We start from the raw sequence: 14,700 nt of genomic DNA on the forward strand, positions 1-14,700 counted from the left end.
AAGTTGAAACTTTTTATCCCTAATTTGCTACACTGATCAAAAGAAGTAGGGGTCCCCAGAGCCCAGGAGTCACCAGTTCACCTGTGACTCCTGAGGGAGAGGCAGCTTATGCAAGGAAGCCAGTCAACTGCTCTACATGCTCAAACCACAGCAAGCCCTGTCTGCTACACGGCATGATCTTAGCAGGGTTAGTTGCTGTTTACTCATAGATATCTATGTGTGCGTATATATATATATTTATATATATGTACGTATGTATAAAACTGTGTCCTTGCTTACTGCCAACACAGCTGGACACAGTCATCACAACAAATTCTCGTGTGTGTTGTGAGAAGTCATTCAATGTCTGTGGATTTAATAAGTCACTTCACACCACAGAAAATATTTAATAAATCCAAAAGGAAAAAAAAAAAGAATAGAAGGACAGAACTTCTGTCCCAGGTCTCTGAAATGGAGTCCCCATAGGAAACTGGTCCCAAAGTTTTGGAGGGTTCACTGAGGAAACTTCTGTTTGCTATTTTTTCCATCCCTTTAGTGTTCAACGTTCTAGAGCAAGTCCTTGCTGTCTGGAGTTGTTAAATAAGTCAGCTCTGCCGCTCCCCGCAAGGAAACAGTCTGGTGCAGATCCATAAAACCTGGGGAGGGAGTGCCGGGGAGAGCAGTCACTTCTGGAAGGTCCACTCTCCTAGCGTGCAGGAAGCCAAGGGCTTGCAGGCCCCAGCACCCTCCGGCACTCCCTTCAGAAGCAAATCCCAGTCACGCTGCAGCTCCTCTGAGTACCAGGCCAGCTTTTAGAGGAAACAAAACTGCGAGGTGAGAGATAGGGCGATGATAACATCCTGGTCACTCCCCACGTGATCCATCATACTTCCAGGAACCGGGAGCTGCTGGACTTGGAGTGGAACGGCTCAGACCACATCCTTCTTAAGTCACCCTGGGGACACAAGGGACAGTGATGAGTTCAGGGTCAAACAAGAGGCACCTCTTTTCTTGTGTTGGAATGCTCTGTGGTGGTCACAGAGCATCAGCCTTACTCACTGCAGGCATCTGGGGACTTGGTGCACCCACCCTGAGCTTTTCCTGAGGGAAGGTCTACCTCCCTGGCATGTTCATGAACATCTGTCTGTTTCTTATCTGTAAAACGATAGGCTAAAAACCTGGTAAATAAATCACTCTTAGGGCTGACACAGGTACACACATGTGTACATGTGTGTTGTGCATGGTGGTATGTCCAGTATATATAGGAAGCAGAGGCAGGTGTATCCTTGTAAATAGGCCAGCCTGGACTACATAGCCAGTTCCAGACCAAGCAGGGCTACATTGTGAGACCGTGTCTCAAAAATAACAAAAATCTTTAAAAAGAAAAAAATTACTCCAAAATAGAGATTTGGGGGACTGAAATCATATATTGTCTTAATAGTAAATATTAATTTATATTTATTTTTATGTGTGCATGTACAGCATGTGTGTGTCTGGTGCCCATGGAGTCCTTAAGAAGGTGTTGGATCTCTTGGAACTAGAGTAATACACAGATGGTTGTGAGCTGCCATGCAAGTGCTGGGAACTGAAGCTGGGCCCTCTCCAAGAACAGCAAGGACTCTGAACCACTGATCCATCTTTCTAGCCTCAATATTAAATAATTTATCCCAAACAAAGCTAACAAAGTCAACAGGATGAGTCTTGAGACTTCAGTTATTCAATCACCTGTGAAGATGCAGTGACTTAGACACTAGCCCTTCCTGTCAACAGCTCTAAACAAAACCTACGAGAACCAAGAGGGCACATTGCTGCTTCCCTGCTGGTGGCTGCAGCTCTCTCACCTTTAAGTAGGCCATTGTGAGGAGTGGCAATAAGGTAAATGGCACCAAGTAGAGGAGGGCAGGTTGGGCGGCTCGGTGGATTCGAGACGCCACAGTTGCAGTGAGCAGTCCTAGGAGAGAAGACATTGTTGAGTGGCTCTGAGTGGCCAGAAGAGAAGAGAGACCCTGTGCCACCTGGCTGTGACACAGATAATAGGTAGAATTGTCATGGAAATCCCCATGACTGGCTCACGGCCCACTATCGGCCCACTATCCGGATGGTGCTAGCATTAAGCCCGGTCTCTTGAGGTGACGACAGACTTAAGATACTTGACAACTTGCCTGAGCATTCCCCTCTCGGCCTCCTTACCTGCTAGATGCGGTAATACTAGCCTGACTCCTCATGGTTTACAGACTGACAGGAGCTCAGGTGTATGCAGGTCAGTAAGGCAGATGCTTTCTTATACTTACCCTGCAGCATCAGGAGAAGGAGAGAGAGAGACAGAGACAGACAGACAGACAGAGACAGAGAGACACAGAGAGAGGGGGGAGGAGCTTGTGTATTGTTTCTATTTCCTCCTGTGTGGTTTCTGTGCTGGCTAGAGAAACACTAGGATGGAGGAGTCAGGCGATGCAGGCAATGAAACCAATGGAGGTAAACAACAAAGAAACTGGCTAGACCCTTAGCACCTGGTGTGTGCTGGACTGAGAACTGGCCGTGCTCTTCCTACATGTTTCTCAGACCTGGGCACGGGGCACATGGAGCACACACCTTCATGGGTCCCCTTGGTTATAAGCAGCAGAGTCACTACTCTTCTGGGCAGCAGCTGAAGGCGCGGTCTAACTGCAAGTGCTGGGGAAGTGGGGGAGGGACTGGCTGCTTTCCTGCTGGCCTTTCTTACCTACGAAGTACCCGATGAGGGTGCAGTGGAAGTAGGAGACCTTCTGCATGCGCCCAGAGATATTAGCCGGACCGGGGGCACCGCACGAGTCGCCACTGGCTTGTTTCTTGTAGTTGTCATAGCGAAGAACGAAGCATAACAGGAGTCCAGGCATCACAATGTCCCCGATGCCCAACATGGAAAAGTGACTGCCAGTGGAGCTGAAACACAAGATCACTTGTTAGGGAAACCGCACGCTACAACCTCCATGCTTCTGTTTAAAGTCCGTTAGCTTTTTAAGACATAAAAGGAGCCGGGCGATGGTGGCACATGCCTTTTATCCCAGCACTCGGAAGGCAGAGGTAGGCGGATCTCTGTGAGTTCGAGACCAGCCTGGTCTACAAGAGCTAGTTCCAGGACAGGCTCCAAAACCACAGAGAAACCCTGTCTCGAAAAACCAAACAAACAAACAAAGACATACAAGGATCTCTACTTGTTTGTTTCTTTTGGTTTGAGACAGGGTCTCATTGTAGCCCTGGCTTGCCTGGAACTCATTATATAGACCAGATCACCTTGAACTTACAAAGATCGACTTGCCTCTTCCCCCAAATGCTGGGATTAAAGGCATGTGCCACCATGCCTGGTCCTGTCTGTTTCTTTTTTTTTTTTTTGGTTTTTCGAGACAGGGTTTCTCTGTGGTTTTGGACCCTGTCCTGGAACTAGCTCTTGTAGACCAGGCTGGTCTCGAACTCACAGAGATCCGCCTGCCTCTGCCTCCCGAGTGCTGGGATTAAAGGCGTGCGCCACCACCGCCCGGCCTGTCTGTTTCTTTTTGATATAGGGTCTTGCTATGGGCCAAGGCTGGCCTCAAACTTGTGTCACCGTCTGTGACACATTCACTCTTAGAACACAGGAGACCTTCCACATGTTACAGAAATCACTCCACACATTTGGGGAAGGAGAAATCTCTTCACTGAGAGAATGAAAAAGCATGAGGAAGGCTGTGGCTAATGTCCTAAGAGGAGCCGACAGAATAGAAGATGTTACTAACTTATATACATCTTAGGTTTGAGCCTCCATATGCTGTCACCCTTAAATCTCTTTTGGTTCCCAGGTCCAGGTTACACATTGAACAATTTAAACAGACAGGAGGTTAAGTCTGGTCTGTTAGGCAAATGGGATATTAACACAGCAAAGCCAGAACCATTTTAATAACATCAGCATTGGTTTTTGAATAGCTATCACTCAGGGTCTCTTGCCCACCTAACTGAATTATGCTTTTCTTGGTAAGAGCATAGGGGACTTGGTGGTAGGGATCCTGCACACATAAGGGAGTTGCGAGTATGTCTTCTGTTACAGGATTGGGCTAAGTCAGGGCTGTCTCCATTGTCATGGGAATGGGCCTAACAGCTGGTGAGCCCTGGTGAACAGATGTTTATACCCAGCACCCTACATTCTCGAGCAGGCCTTGCAGAAACTCCTTGCTTCTGACACTCTGCAAGCAGCTCCTTTAGCTAGATTCTACCTGGGCAGAATCGGGAAGAATTAGGAGTCCTTCACAGGGCCTCTTTCCCATCAGACAGAAGCTGAAGCAGCACATTGGTTGCCAAGGCTGCTTCATCAAGTCTGTGACCATAAGCCAGGCGGGTGGTGGGCATGCCTTTAATCCCAGCACTCAGGAGGCAGAGACAGGCGGATCTCTGTGAGTTCAAGGCCAGCCTTGTCTACAAGAGCTAGTTCTAGGTCAGGCTCCAAAGCTACTGAGAAACCCTGTCTCGGGGGAAAAAAAAAAAAAAAAAGACTGTGACCATGAGAATATAGTTTTACAAATGTCTCAGAAAAATAAAGATTCTGTTCATTTCAGCCAACTGTAAGAAGCAGAAACTGCAGTGTGGCAATATTAAGCAGTACTTGTTCCAAGGTGGAGGATGGCAACCTAAACAATGACTCTATGAAGCTGCAAATGAGAAGAGTCAGGGTGACAATGAGGGAGTGGCATCAGAAATCACATAAGATGCCAGGACAGCTGAAAAGCACAGAACAACAGAAAGGCTATAAGCAGTGAGAGACAGGAAGGAGGGGAACCAGGGTCTCATCTACAGGGTCAGTCAAGTGGCTGGGTGCGGCAGGACAGATAGCATTCTGCACTCTTCTATCTCAGAGGGCTCGGAACTAGGTGCCACCTTGAGAGATAGTTTGAGTTGAGAATGAGGTACTCTGAAACCTTGAAAACTAGGACCAGGCACATGTCACACAGTCTGGGGATGGTTGGATGAGGTGGTCTGGCTTTAGACACGCTGAGTTTAGATGGTGTAAGCGGTAAGTGCACAGGGGACAGCAGGCCTGCACCTCTGGTAAGATCTGGATCTGTCACCCGAGGGAGCGCTGGGTGCTGCAACCTCTCCTTCCCACTTCCCATAGGACGGGTCACCGCTGGTGGGATGTGAAAGTGCTGACCTTGGTCCCAGCACAGAGCTCTGGTGGCTTGCTTCCTCATTCTCCAAAACTAGTGAGATTACTTTTTTTTTTTCTTTTTGAGACAGGGTTTCCCTGTGTAGCTTTGGAGCCTGTCCTGGAGCTTGTTCTGTAGACCAGGCTGGCCTTGAACTCACAGGAGAGACTACTCATGACTGGAAAAAACTGGAGAAACTCTAGCACGGTGGTTCTCATCCTTTAACACAGTCCCTTGTGTTGTAGCGGCTCCAAGCATAAAATTATTTTTGTTGCTACTCCAGAACTGTAATTTTGTTGTCATGAACCATAATGTAAATATCTAATCTGCAACCTCTGTGAAAGGGTTATTCAACCCTAGGGGGTCGTGACCCACAAATTAATAACCACTAATCTAAATGATTTAGATTAAAAAAGAAAACCTAGATGTCTATAGACTATTTCAATTTCACTCTTCACAGTAGCCATCAAACTTTAAAAACATATCACATTTTAGGCAATAAAGCAAGTCTTAAACCTGAGACAATTTTATGAATCTTATCAGAGCATACAGGAATAGAACTAGAAGTGAATAAGCAAGAAAACTGTAGAACATGAGTCCTGGCTTGAAAACAAAATACCCCATAGGCTTGTGTTTTGGTACTTGGCCCCCAGCTGGTGGTTCTGTTTTCCAAGATTGTAAAAACCATTAGGAAGCAAGGCCTAGAAGGAGGAAGGGGTCCCTCTGGGGCAATGGGGGTGGCATACTGAGGGACTCTTTGCTTCCTGATCCTCGGAGAGAACAAGTTATACCCTAAGCTTCTACCACGAGAGATGAAGTCACAGCCACACATGCACCTCCCCTGCCAGGGTAGACAGTATCCTTTTAGATTACGAGCAAGATAGCTCTGTCCTCTCTTGGGTATCTCTGTGGTATTTTGTTATTGGGATTACAGAAGACAGATGGATGCCCATGGCGGAGAAGACACACAAGAAGGCAGGATGTTCACTGCAGGATGGGGACCCAGAGGCCAGTCCTACCTTGGGAAGACCAATTTTCCAGGCAAAGACAGGCGAGGAACATCACGCCCAACATTGGGACCCAGGTGGAGTTTCCGAGATAGGACATCAAGGGGATTGTCAGCAGGCTGTGTGGCCACTTTCACCATGACATTGCTGTTGAAGATGTAGGCTGAGAAAAATACCTGCCAAAACGAACACACAGCTGTAACAGAAGTTGCACACCAACCACGTTAGTCAGTTGTCCCAACAGCTCAGAACCAGAAGGCTGAAGAACCTTTACCTCCGGTGCTGGCCTGCAGGTCTCTCTGTCTTTCCACTGCCATTTCCCTTTCCAGTGGAAATTCTACACAAGAATTCTCGACAGCCTGCTGCACCCGTCACACATACTACCTACTGTATCCCAGAGGCCACCAACAAAGGGACAGACAAATGCTTGTACAAGGCCAGCACCTGCAGACTCAGAGTAGCAGCACTCACCTGGGATGATCAGCACGCCAGGCTTTGCATATTTAGCAGCAGACAGCTTTAAGCACCAACTGCTTCAGTTAAACTCATAGGAGCACAGGGCTTCTACTGAAGCAGATACTCACCCAGAAGACATCGTAGATGAGAAGCCCTGAGAGAAGCAGGCAGGAGACCTTGAGGCTTGGCAGGCGGACGAAGGCGATCATGGCAACACAGAGACCCATGGCCAGAGCTGGGGGTGGGGTGGGCATGGGGATTAGTCAGTATGTGGATGGCAGGTCTCTTTGCACAAGTCTGTGACTACCCAGCCCTCTAGTCTGTAGTAGTGCTCTGAACTCTCATTTCAGACAACTGTCCCTACTGCAGCAGCCCACCTGGACCTGCTGGGATTTCAGGTAAGTGATAGCTCTCTTTATGCTACCACACAAAGCTGGGCTGTCTGGAGACCCAGGATCTCTGTCATCTTGAGCTACCTAGCCACAAGCTAGGGGATACATTCTCACTTCTATTTCTCAATATCCTGTGGGTAGAGTATATTATTCTTGCTAAGAACGAGAACGGCACACATCTTTAATCCCAGCACTCAGGAGGCAGAGGCAGAGGCAGACAGATCTCTGGGAGTTCAAGGCCAACCTGGTCTACACAGTGAGACCCTTTCTCCAAAAGAGGGGAGTCAACTTATTCCCTGAGTCACGCCCCCTTACTTCATTTAGAAACACCATTCATTTCAGTAATTCACTCTTCTCTCTATTGCATTTCCTCCATTAATCCATCAATGTAATATTTGCAACATTTTAGTCTTAAACAACATAATATTTGCCAACATCCCTCTCTCTAGCTGCCTTCCTTCCATTTCTCTGACCTAATTTATACAAAAGTCCTTTAAAGCCAGTTTCTTAAACTGTGTTTAGCAAAAACCTTAGTAAAAGTGAAGGTTTGTAAATACACAAGTCAAAAATTAATTAGAAAACCTAAACTTGACAACTGGGACATCTTCCAACAGTGTCCCCCGTGACACCACACCACCTTATGGAAGCATTGGTCATGTGACTGCTCATGTGACAGGACATGCAGTGAAAACCACTGCTGCCTGAAACCCAAATGGCTGCTGCACACAGCAGATTCCAGCATTTTTATGCACATGAAGTTTTCTTTCTACGCTACTGATTTTTATTGAGCTCTACACATGTCCTTGTGGCACAATTTTCTGAGAAATCGCCACTCTTATATCCAAAGGGGCCGTACCAGCTTGCACTCCCACCAGCAATGCAGAAGTGTTCCCTTTTCCCACAACCTCTCCAGCATAAGTTGTCATAACCTTGGCCATGCTTACAGGTATAAGATGGAAGTTCAGAGTTGTTTTGATTTGCATTTCTCTGGTGGCTAAGAATATTGAGCATTTCCTTAAATGTCTTTTAGTCATTTAAGATTCCTGTTAAGATTCTGTTGATAGTTCTCTGTTTAGGTCTTTACTCCATTTTTTTTTTATTGGATTATTTGTTCTTTTGATGACCAATTTCTTGAGTTCTTTGTATATTTTGGAGATCAGTCCTCTGTCTGATATGGGGTTGGTGAAGATCTTTTCCCATTCTGTAGACTATCGTTTTGTCTTGTTGACCATGTCCTTTGCTTTACAGAAGCTTCTCAGTTTTAGGAGGTCCCATTTATTAATTGTTTGTCTCAGTGTCTGTGGTGCTGGGGTTATTATTTAGAAAGTGGTTCCCTGTGCCAATGTGTTCAAGTGTACTTCCCACTTTCTCTTCTATAAGGTTCGGTGTGGCTGGCTTTATGTTGTGGTCTCTGATCCATTTGGACTTGAGTTTTATGTATGGTGATAGATATGGATCTATTTTGATTCTTCTATATTTTGATATCCAGTTATGCCAGCACCATTTGTTAAATATGCTTTCTTTTAGCCACTTGATATTTTTTGCTTCTTTGTCAAAAATCAGGTGTTCGAAAGCATGTGAATTAATATCCAGGTCTTCTATTCAGTTCCATTGGTCCTCCTGTCTGTTTTTATGCCAATACTAGGCTGTTTTCAGTACTCTGTGGTAGAGTTTGAAGTCAGGGATTGTGATGCCTCCAGAAGTTCTTTTATTGCCTAGGATTGTTTTGGCTATCCTGGGTTTTTGCTTTTCCATATGAAGTTGAGTACTGTTCTTTCTAGGTCTTTGAAGAATTTTGCTGGGATTTTGCTGGGCACTGCATTGAATGTGTAGATTGCTTTTAGTAAGATTGCCATTTTTACTATTTTATTCTACCTACCCAAGAGCATGGGAGATCTTTCCACTTTCTGGTTTCTTCTTCAATTCCTTTCTTCAAAGATTTAAAGTTCTTGTCATACAAGTCTTCCACTTGTTTGGTTAGTGTTACTCTAAGATATTTTACGCTCTTTGTGGCTATTGTGAAGTGTGATGTTTCTCTGATTTCTTTCTCAGTCCTTTTATAATCTGTCTACAGAAGGGCTGATTTTTTTTTTTTTTTTTGAGTTAATCTTGTATCCTGCTACATTGCTGAAAGTGTTTGTGAGTTGTAGAAGTTCCTTGGCACAGTTTTTGGGATCACTTATGTAAACTATCATATCATCAGCAAATAGTAAGACTTTGACTTCTTTTTCGATTTGTATCCCCTTGATACCTTCTGTTGTCTTATTGCTCTAGTTAGGACCTCAAGAACTATATTGAATAGATATGGAGAGAGTGGACAACCTTGTATTGTTCCTGACTTCAGTGGGATCACTGAGTTTCTCTCCATTTAGTTTGGTGTTGTCTTGCTGTATATTGCCTTTATTATGTTTAGGTATGTTCCTTGTATCCCTGCTCTATCCAAGACCTTTATCATGAAGGGATGTTGTATTTTGTCGAAAGTTTTTTCGGCACCTAATGGGATAATCATGTGGTTTTTATTTTTCAGTTTGTTTATATGGTGAATTAGGTTGAAAGATTTTTCATATGTTGAACCGTCCCTGCATCTCTGGGATGAAACTGACTTGATCATGGATGATGGTTCTGATGTATTCTTGGATTCTATTTGCCAGTATTTTATTTAGTATTTTTGCATCAATGTTCATGAATAAGATTGGTCTATAATTCTCTTTCTTAGTATTGTCTTTATATGGTTTGCTCAATAAATGTTCATGTGACCCTGGATAGTAGGCATATAAAACTGGTATACAAAGCAAACATTCACTGATAGTAAATTATAAACTTATAGAAATCCTTTGGTTTACATATAATTTTACCATTAGAAACAAAAGAAAATCTGCATACTAATGAAGACTGTGCCTGACAACTGTTACATAAATAAATCTTGGCTGAATGACACTGTCTACAAAGATGTCTCACTATTTCCTAAAGTTGATTGCTATCTTGATCAGTGTCAATGCAAGAATGTTGCTCTGCATAAATATGTAATACAAAACACTAGGAAGTATCCTTAGCACCATTTTAGAAACTGTTGGAAATTCTGTCCTAATTCCAAGCCAAAATTTACTAGATTATTTTTTAAAAATGAAAATTAGTTCAGCAACTCAAAACACCAATTCTATTGATTTATTAGATTTTGAGAGGGTCTCACTGGGTGGCCCTGACTCCTGGTATTTGCTCTGTAGACCAGCTAACCTTAAGTTCATAGAGATCCTGAGTGCTGGAATTACAAGTACATGCCACCTGGTCTACAGAAGGAGTTCTAGGACAGCTGGAACTACATTTGGAAAATACATACCAAAAAAAAATTAAAAAAAAAAAAAAGGCATGTGCCACCATGTCTGGCTCAAACTGCAATTGTAAAACTCAATATTCTAACACAACCCACTCCAAAGCTATGCTAATTCAGTATTTACATGCTGAGAAATGACAGTAGGAAAATACTAAATGTTTCTGTTTTCTATTACACCACTGTGTTTCTGTGAGATGAGACTTTGTATTGAAGCAAAAACACTTCAATTATAACATATAATAGGTGTCATTATGAGCAGAAGTGTTTTGGGCAGAGGGCGTTGTGCTTTCCGGACTAAGTCTGGTGAAAGGACATGATGCTCCAACACGGGTGACACTGTGAGAACCGTGGATCCATTATGTGTCTAATTCTGACCTCTAGTCACAGCATGGTGAGTAGTCTTCTACTGGTGACGTTCTTTCTTTGTTTTTGTTTTTTTTTTTTTATTGCAATTCACACATTTACACAGGTTCCCGGCCCACAGTTGGAGCCATGACCCGTTATAAAAGCATGGTAGCTACAATTACAACCTGTCATATTACTCACCATCCATAAGAAGCCAGTGGCCAGTGAGAACCCAGATGAGGACAAGCATGACAGACAGAGAGAATGACAGTAACTCAGCAGCAGTGAAACGCCCACAGCAACCAAAGGAAATCCTGGAAGACACATTTATTGGACTTAGGGACGTGTTTCAGTCAATAACCAAATGCTCCTGTGGTTCTTCATGATCATAGCTCAAAATGGCTAACCAGAGCTATAGGAAACACCTAATTATCTGGGAAAGTAAAAGACCCAAGCTTCGTTGGAGGTATCTTTAGCAACCATTTGGCAATGCATTTCATTTTTAAAATTTACATTTTTTTATTACTATTATTGGGTGTGGGGGGGGCGGGGTACATGTAGAGGCCAGATGACAACTTCGTGGAGTCTGTCCTTCCACTGCGGATTCTAAGGATCAAGCTCAAGCCATCAGGCTAGCTCAATGCGCACTTTCACCCACTGAACCACTGCACTGACAGTGTGTTTTTGTACTGAATTATTGACATGGGTCTCTAGGAGAACTGAACTTAGGGAAAGCCTTCTCTTAAGAGAAAATAAAATGAAGAGAAGGAACAGATTCCATTCATTTATTTTTTTTTATTTTATTTATTTATTTATTTTATTTTTTTGGTTTTTCGAGACAGGGTTTCTCTGTGGTTTTGGAGCCTGTCCTGGAACTAACTCTTGTAGACCAGGCTGGTCTCGAACTCACAGAGATCCGCCTGCCTCTGCCTTCCATTCATTTAGCAATGATGAAATAACATTTGTAAGATGGAAGGAAAATCTCCATGGTCAACACTAATTTCTGGAAAATCAGCTGCCACATGGATTAGTTTTGACACCACCTCCACCAGCATGCTGCATGGTTTTCATGGAGCAATGGCTTCTGGAGGGAAGGTGCAGACAATGCACTGACAAGACAGCAGAATAATAAGACATTCTGAGTTCAATCCTTATTCTCACTGCCTGTCCTTCCTAATCTAGCTAAGCAGAAAGCAGATTACACCAGTTCCCACTTGGGAAGATTTGTCTGTACTTTCTGTCATGAAAAGGTGCAAAGGGGACATTATCTATCTCCCAGTTTTAACAAGTGCGGCCAAACATCTCCATTCCCCACCCCTGGCTGTTTGTGTACTCCAGCCAATCCATCACTCTTAATTTAGAGGAAAGCCCTAAGAACTTACTTGTTCTGAGGTGAACAGGGTCTTGTTAAATACTGGCACATCGGGAGAAGAAGAAAAGCAAAAGCTATTGTTGCAAGAACTAGGAAAAGAAAACAGTTCATTAAAAATCTTTTTTTTTTTACTAATTACAGGAAAAATGACATAACTTATGCAAAACAGATTTCCAACACATCTTTCTTGACAATTGGGAAAGTTACGTAAAGATTTTTCTTATTCTCTTAACTCAGCAGGAAAGAACAAGCAACAGGCAGAGGTGAACTGCTAAAGTCAACTTTTTATTTATTTATTTATTTTATTTTTTTTCTGTACTTCCACCATGGCTTAGCTTGAAAGCTAATGACTTTGGCTGGCTGTAGGCTCAGTGCTGGAGGATGCACTGGCCACTATGCTGAAGGGGCCTTTGGGCTGCCTGGCAGAAAGACGCCACAGACATCTACTGTCATTGAAGTTCTTCACCTTACAAATGCCCACCTTTCTTTCAGACGGTGTTAACAGATTTGACTTTCATGGCACAGAGGATAATATTTACATCATAATATTTGAACAATGTTTAAAAATATAATTTTTTTCCTTTTAGTATACTTGAAGCTAATTTACCTGCTGTACATATTGTGAAAACTACTTGAACTGAGTCAAAGAAGAAGAACATTACTAGGAGAGAGACGGACGCTCCAATGGGCAGGAACAGAGCTTGGGTGGAGTCAATGGTCTGGATACCTGAAAGAGAGAACAAGACACACTGACCACTTACTTCATAACAGGCAAGATGGCCACATGCCCTCCCCCTCACAATTTACTGTACAAACCGAGTCTTACACAATGAGCCGACATCACCTATTCTAGGCTTAAAAGAAGAGCTCAGGCATTTTAGAATCCATTTGTGTAGTTTTCACAGCTTAAGGATTTTTAAGACCTTAACTGGGAAGTAACAGAGCAACAAAGAAATACCTCAGTATGTGGCCAGGACAGAATCCATTCTACTCAAGAGAATATAAAAAGTACCGAGGCTGGGTGGTGGTGACACACCTTTAATCTCAGCACTCGGGAAGCAGAGGCAGGTAGTTAGTTCTCTGTGAATTCAAGGCCTGATTTGTCTACAGAGTGAGTTCCAGGACAGGCTCCAAAGCTACACAGAGAAACCCTGTTTCAGCATACCAAAACTTCAGTGTATTCTTTAAATTTTTAGGAGATTTGCCCACATGTATGCAGTGCTCACAGGAGCCAGAAGAAGACATGAGATCGCTCAGAACTGAAGTTACAGACAGTTGTGAAGCACCATGTGGGTGCTGGGACTCAAACAGAAGAGCCAGTGCTCTTAACTGCTGAGCTCTCTTTCCAGCTCTCTGAAATGTATCTTAACATCAGTGAGCTGGAACTAGCCATCCGTCTCTAGACCTACCATTATTTCAGTTTTTGTCCAAACTCTATATCCTATAGCTGCCATCTCTGTCCTTCAAGGACTCTAGTTTCCCACTCAGCGTGGGCAGAACATATCCACATACTTTATGCAATAACCCATGAAATGCAGGTGGCTTTTAGGATTACTGTGTGACGTGTGGGTTCTAGGCCTGATGACTTCCTCTCAATGAGACTGCGAGCTTCTTGCTGCCCTGGGTGCTTTCACTACTACAGTGACCACAGACACTTCATCTGAGCTGGGTGGTGGTGGTGCAGGACTTTAACCCAGCACTTGGGAGACAGAGGCAGGCGGATCTCTGTGAGTTTGAGGGCAGCCTGGTCTACAGAGTGAGTTCCAGGTAGCTAAGGCTTCTTAGTGAGACCCTGTCTTGAAGGGGGGTAAAAAAACCCCAAGAATAATTTCCTGGTGCTGGGAAATAGCTCAGTAGGCAAACACTAGTTTTGGAAGCCCAAGTACCTGAGTTTAATTCTCAAAACCATATGTAAAAAAACCAAACCAAAACTGCTGGGCGTGGTGTGTACATGTGAGGCCAGCACTAGATAAGAGCAGACAGGAGGGTCTCTGGGGCTAGATGACCAGTCAGTAGAGCAAAACTGTTTAACACCAGGCCAGTGAGAGACTGTCCTAAAGGAGGTGGATGGCATTGTCGAAGTGACAACTGAGGTTGTCCTATAGCTTCATACACATGTACACACATGCTTACGTATTATTAAAAAATAATTTTGGGCTGGAAAGATGGCTCAATAGTTTAGAATATTTGTTGTTTTTGCAGAGGATCCAAGTTTCAGTTCTCAGAACCCATATGGCAGCTCCCAACAGTCTGTAACTCCAGTTTCAGGAGGACCTGGACATCCTCTTTTGGCTTCCTTGGACATGTGGCATGCTCATGACACACACACACACACACACACCCTCTCATAGGCACCATTTCTCTCAGTACATTGATTCACTGTCATTCTGGTAGGGAAGTGCAGGAAAGGCAGCTTCAAACAGCCAATCAGAGAAGGTATTGAGTGTGAGCTTTCAAAGACACCAGAATAGGAGAGTAATCAAGAATAAATCCTGGATACAACAGGATGTAGCTCATTGGTTGTTGTTTTTTCCCTTTTTAAAATATTTTATTTATATTTTCTGTATACACTTGTCTGTGTGAGGGTGTCCTCTGGAACTGGAGTTACAGACAGTTGTGAGTCGCCATGTGGGTGCTGGGAATTGAATCTGGGTCCTCTGGGACA

General features: G+C 43.8%; 1 protein-coding gene across 1 annotated transcript in view; it reads right to left on the reverse strand.

The window, feature by feature from the left end:
* Window positions 1–362: 362 nt before the first annotated feature.
* Sppl3 (signal peptide peptidase like 3) overlaps window positions 363–14,700 on the reverse strand; it is a 105,736-nt gene continuing 91,398 nt past the window's right edge. The window contains exons 4-11 of the mRNA XM_057763882.1: window positions 12,643–12,762; window positions 12,046–12,124; window positions 10,865–10,977; window positions 6,724–6,830; window positions 6,152–6,315; window positions 2,702–2,901; window positions 1,821–1,930; window positions 363–934 (exon numbers count right to left, since the gene is read on the reverse strand). Of these exons, the coding sequence (XP_057619865.1) occupies window positions 863–934; window positions 1,821–1,930; window positions 2,702–2,901; window positions 6,152–6,315; window positions 6,724–6,830; window positions 10,865–10,977; window positions 12,046–12,124; window positions 12,643–12,762 (965 nt within the window). The 3' untranslated portion in view covers window positions 363–862. The remainder of the gene's footprint in view (window positions 935–1,820; window positions 1,931–2,701; window positions 2,902–6,151; window positions 6,316–6,723; window positions 6,831–10,864; window positions 10,978–12,045; window positions 12,125–12,642; window positions 12,763–14,700) is intronic.

Source organism: Chionomys nivalis, chromosome 3, assembly GCF_950005125.1.
Source record: "Chionomys nivalis chromosome 3, mChiNiv1.1, whole genome shotgun sequence".
NCBI classification, from domain to species: Eukaryota; Metazoa; Chordata; class Mammalia; order Rodentia; family Cricetidae; genus Chionomys; species Chionomys nivalis.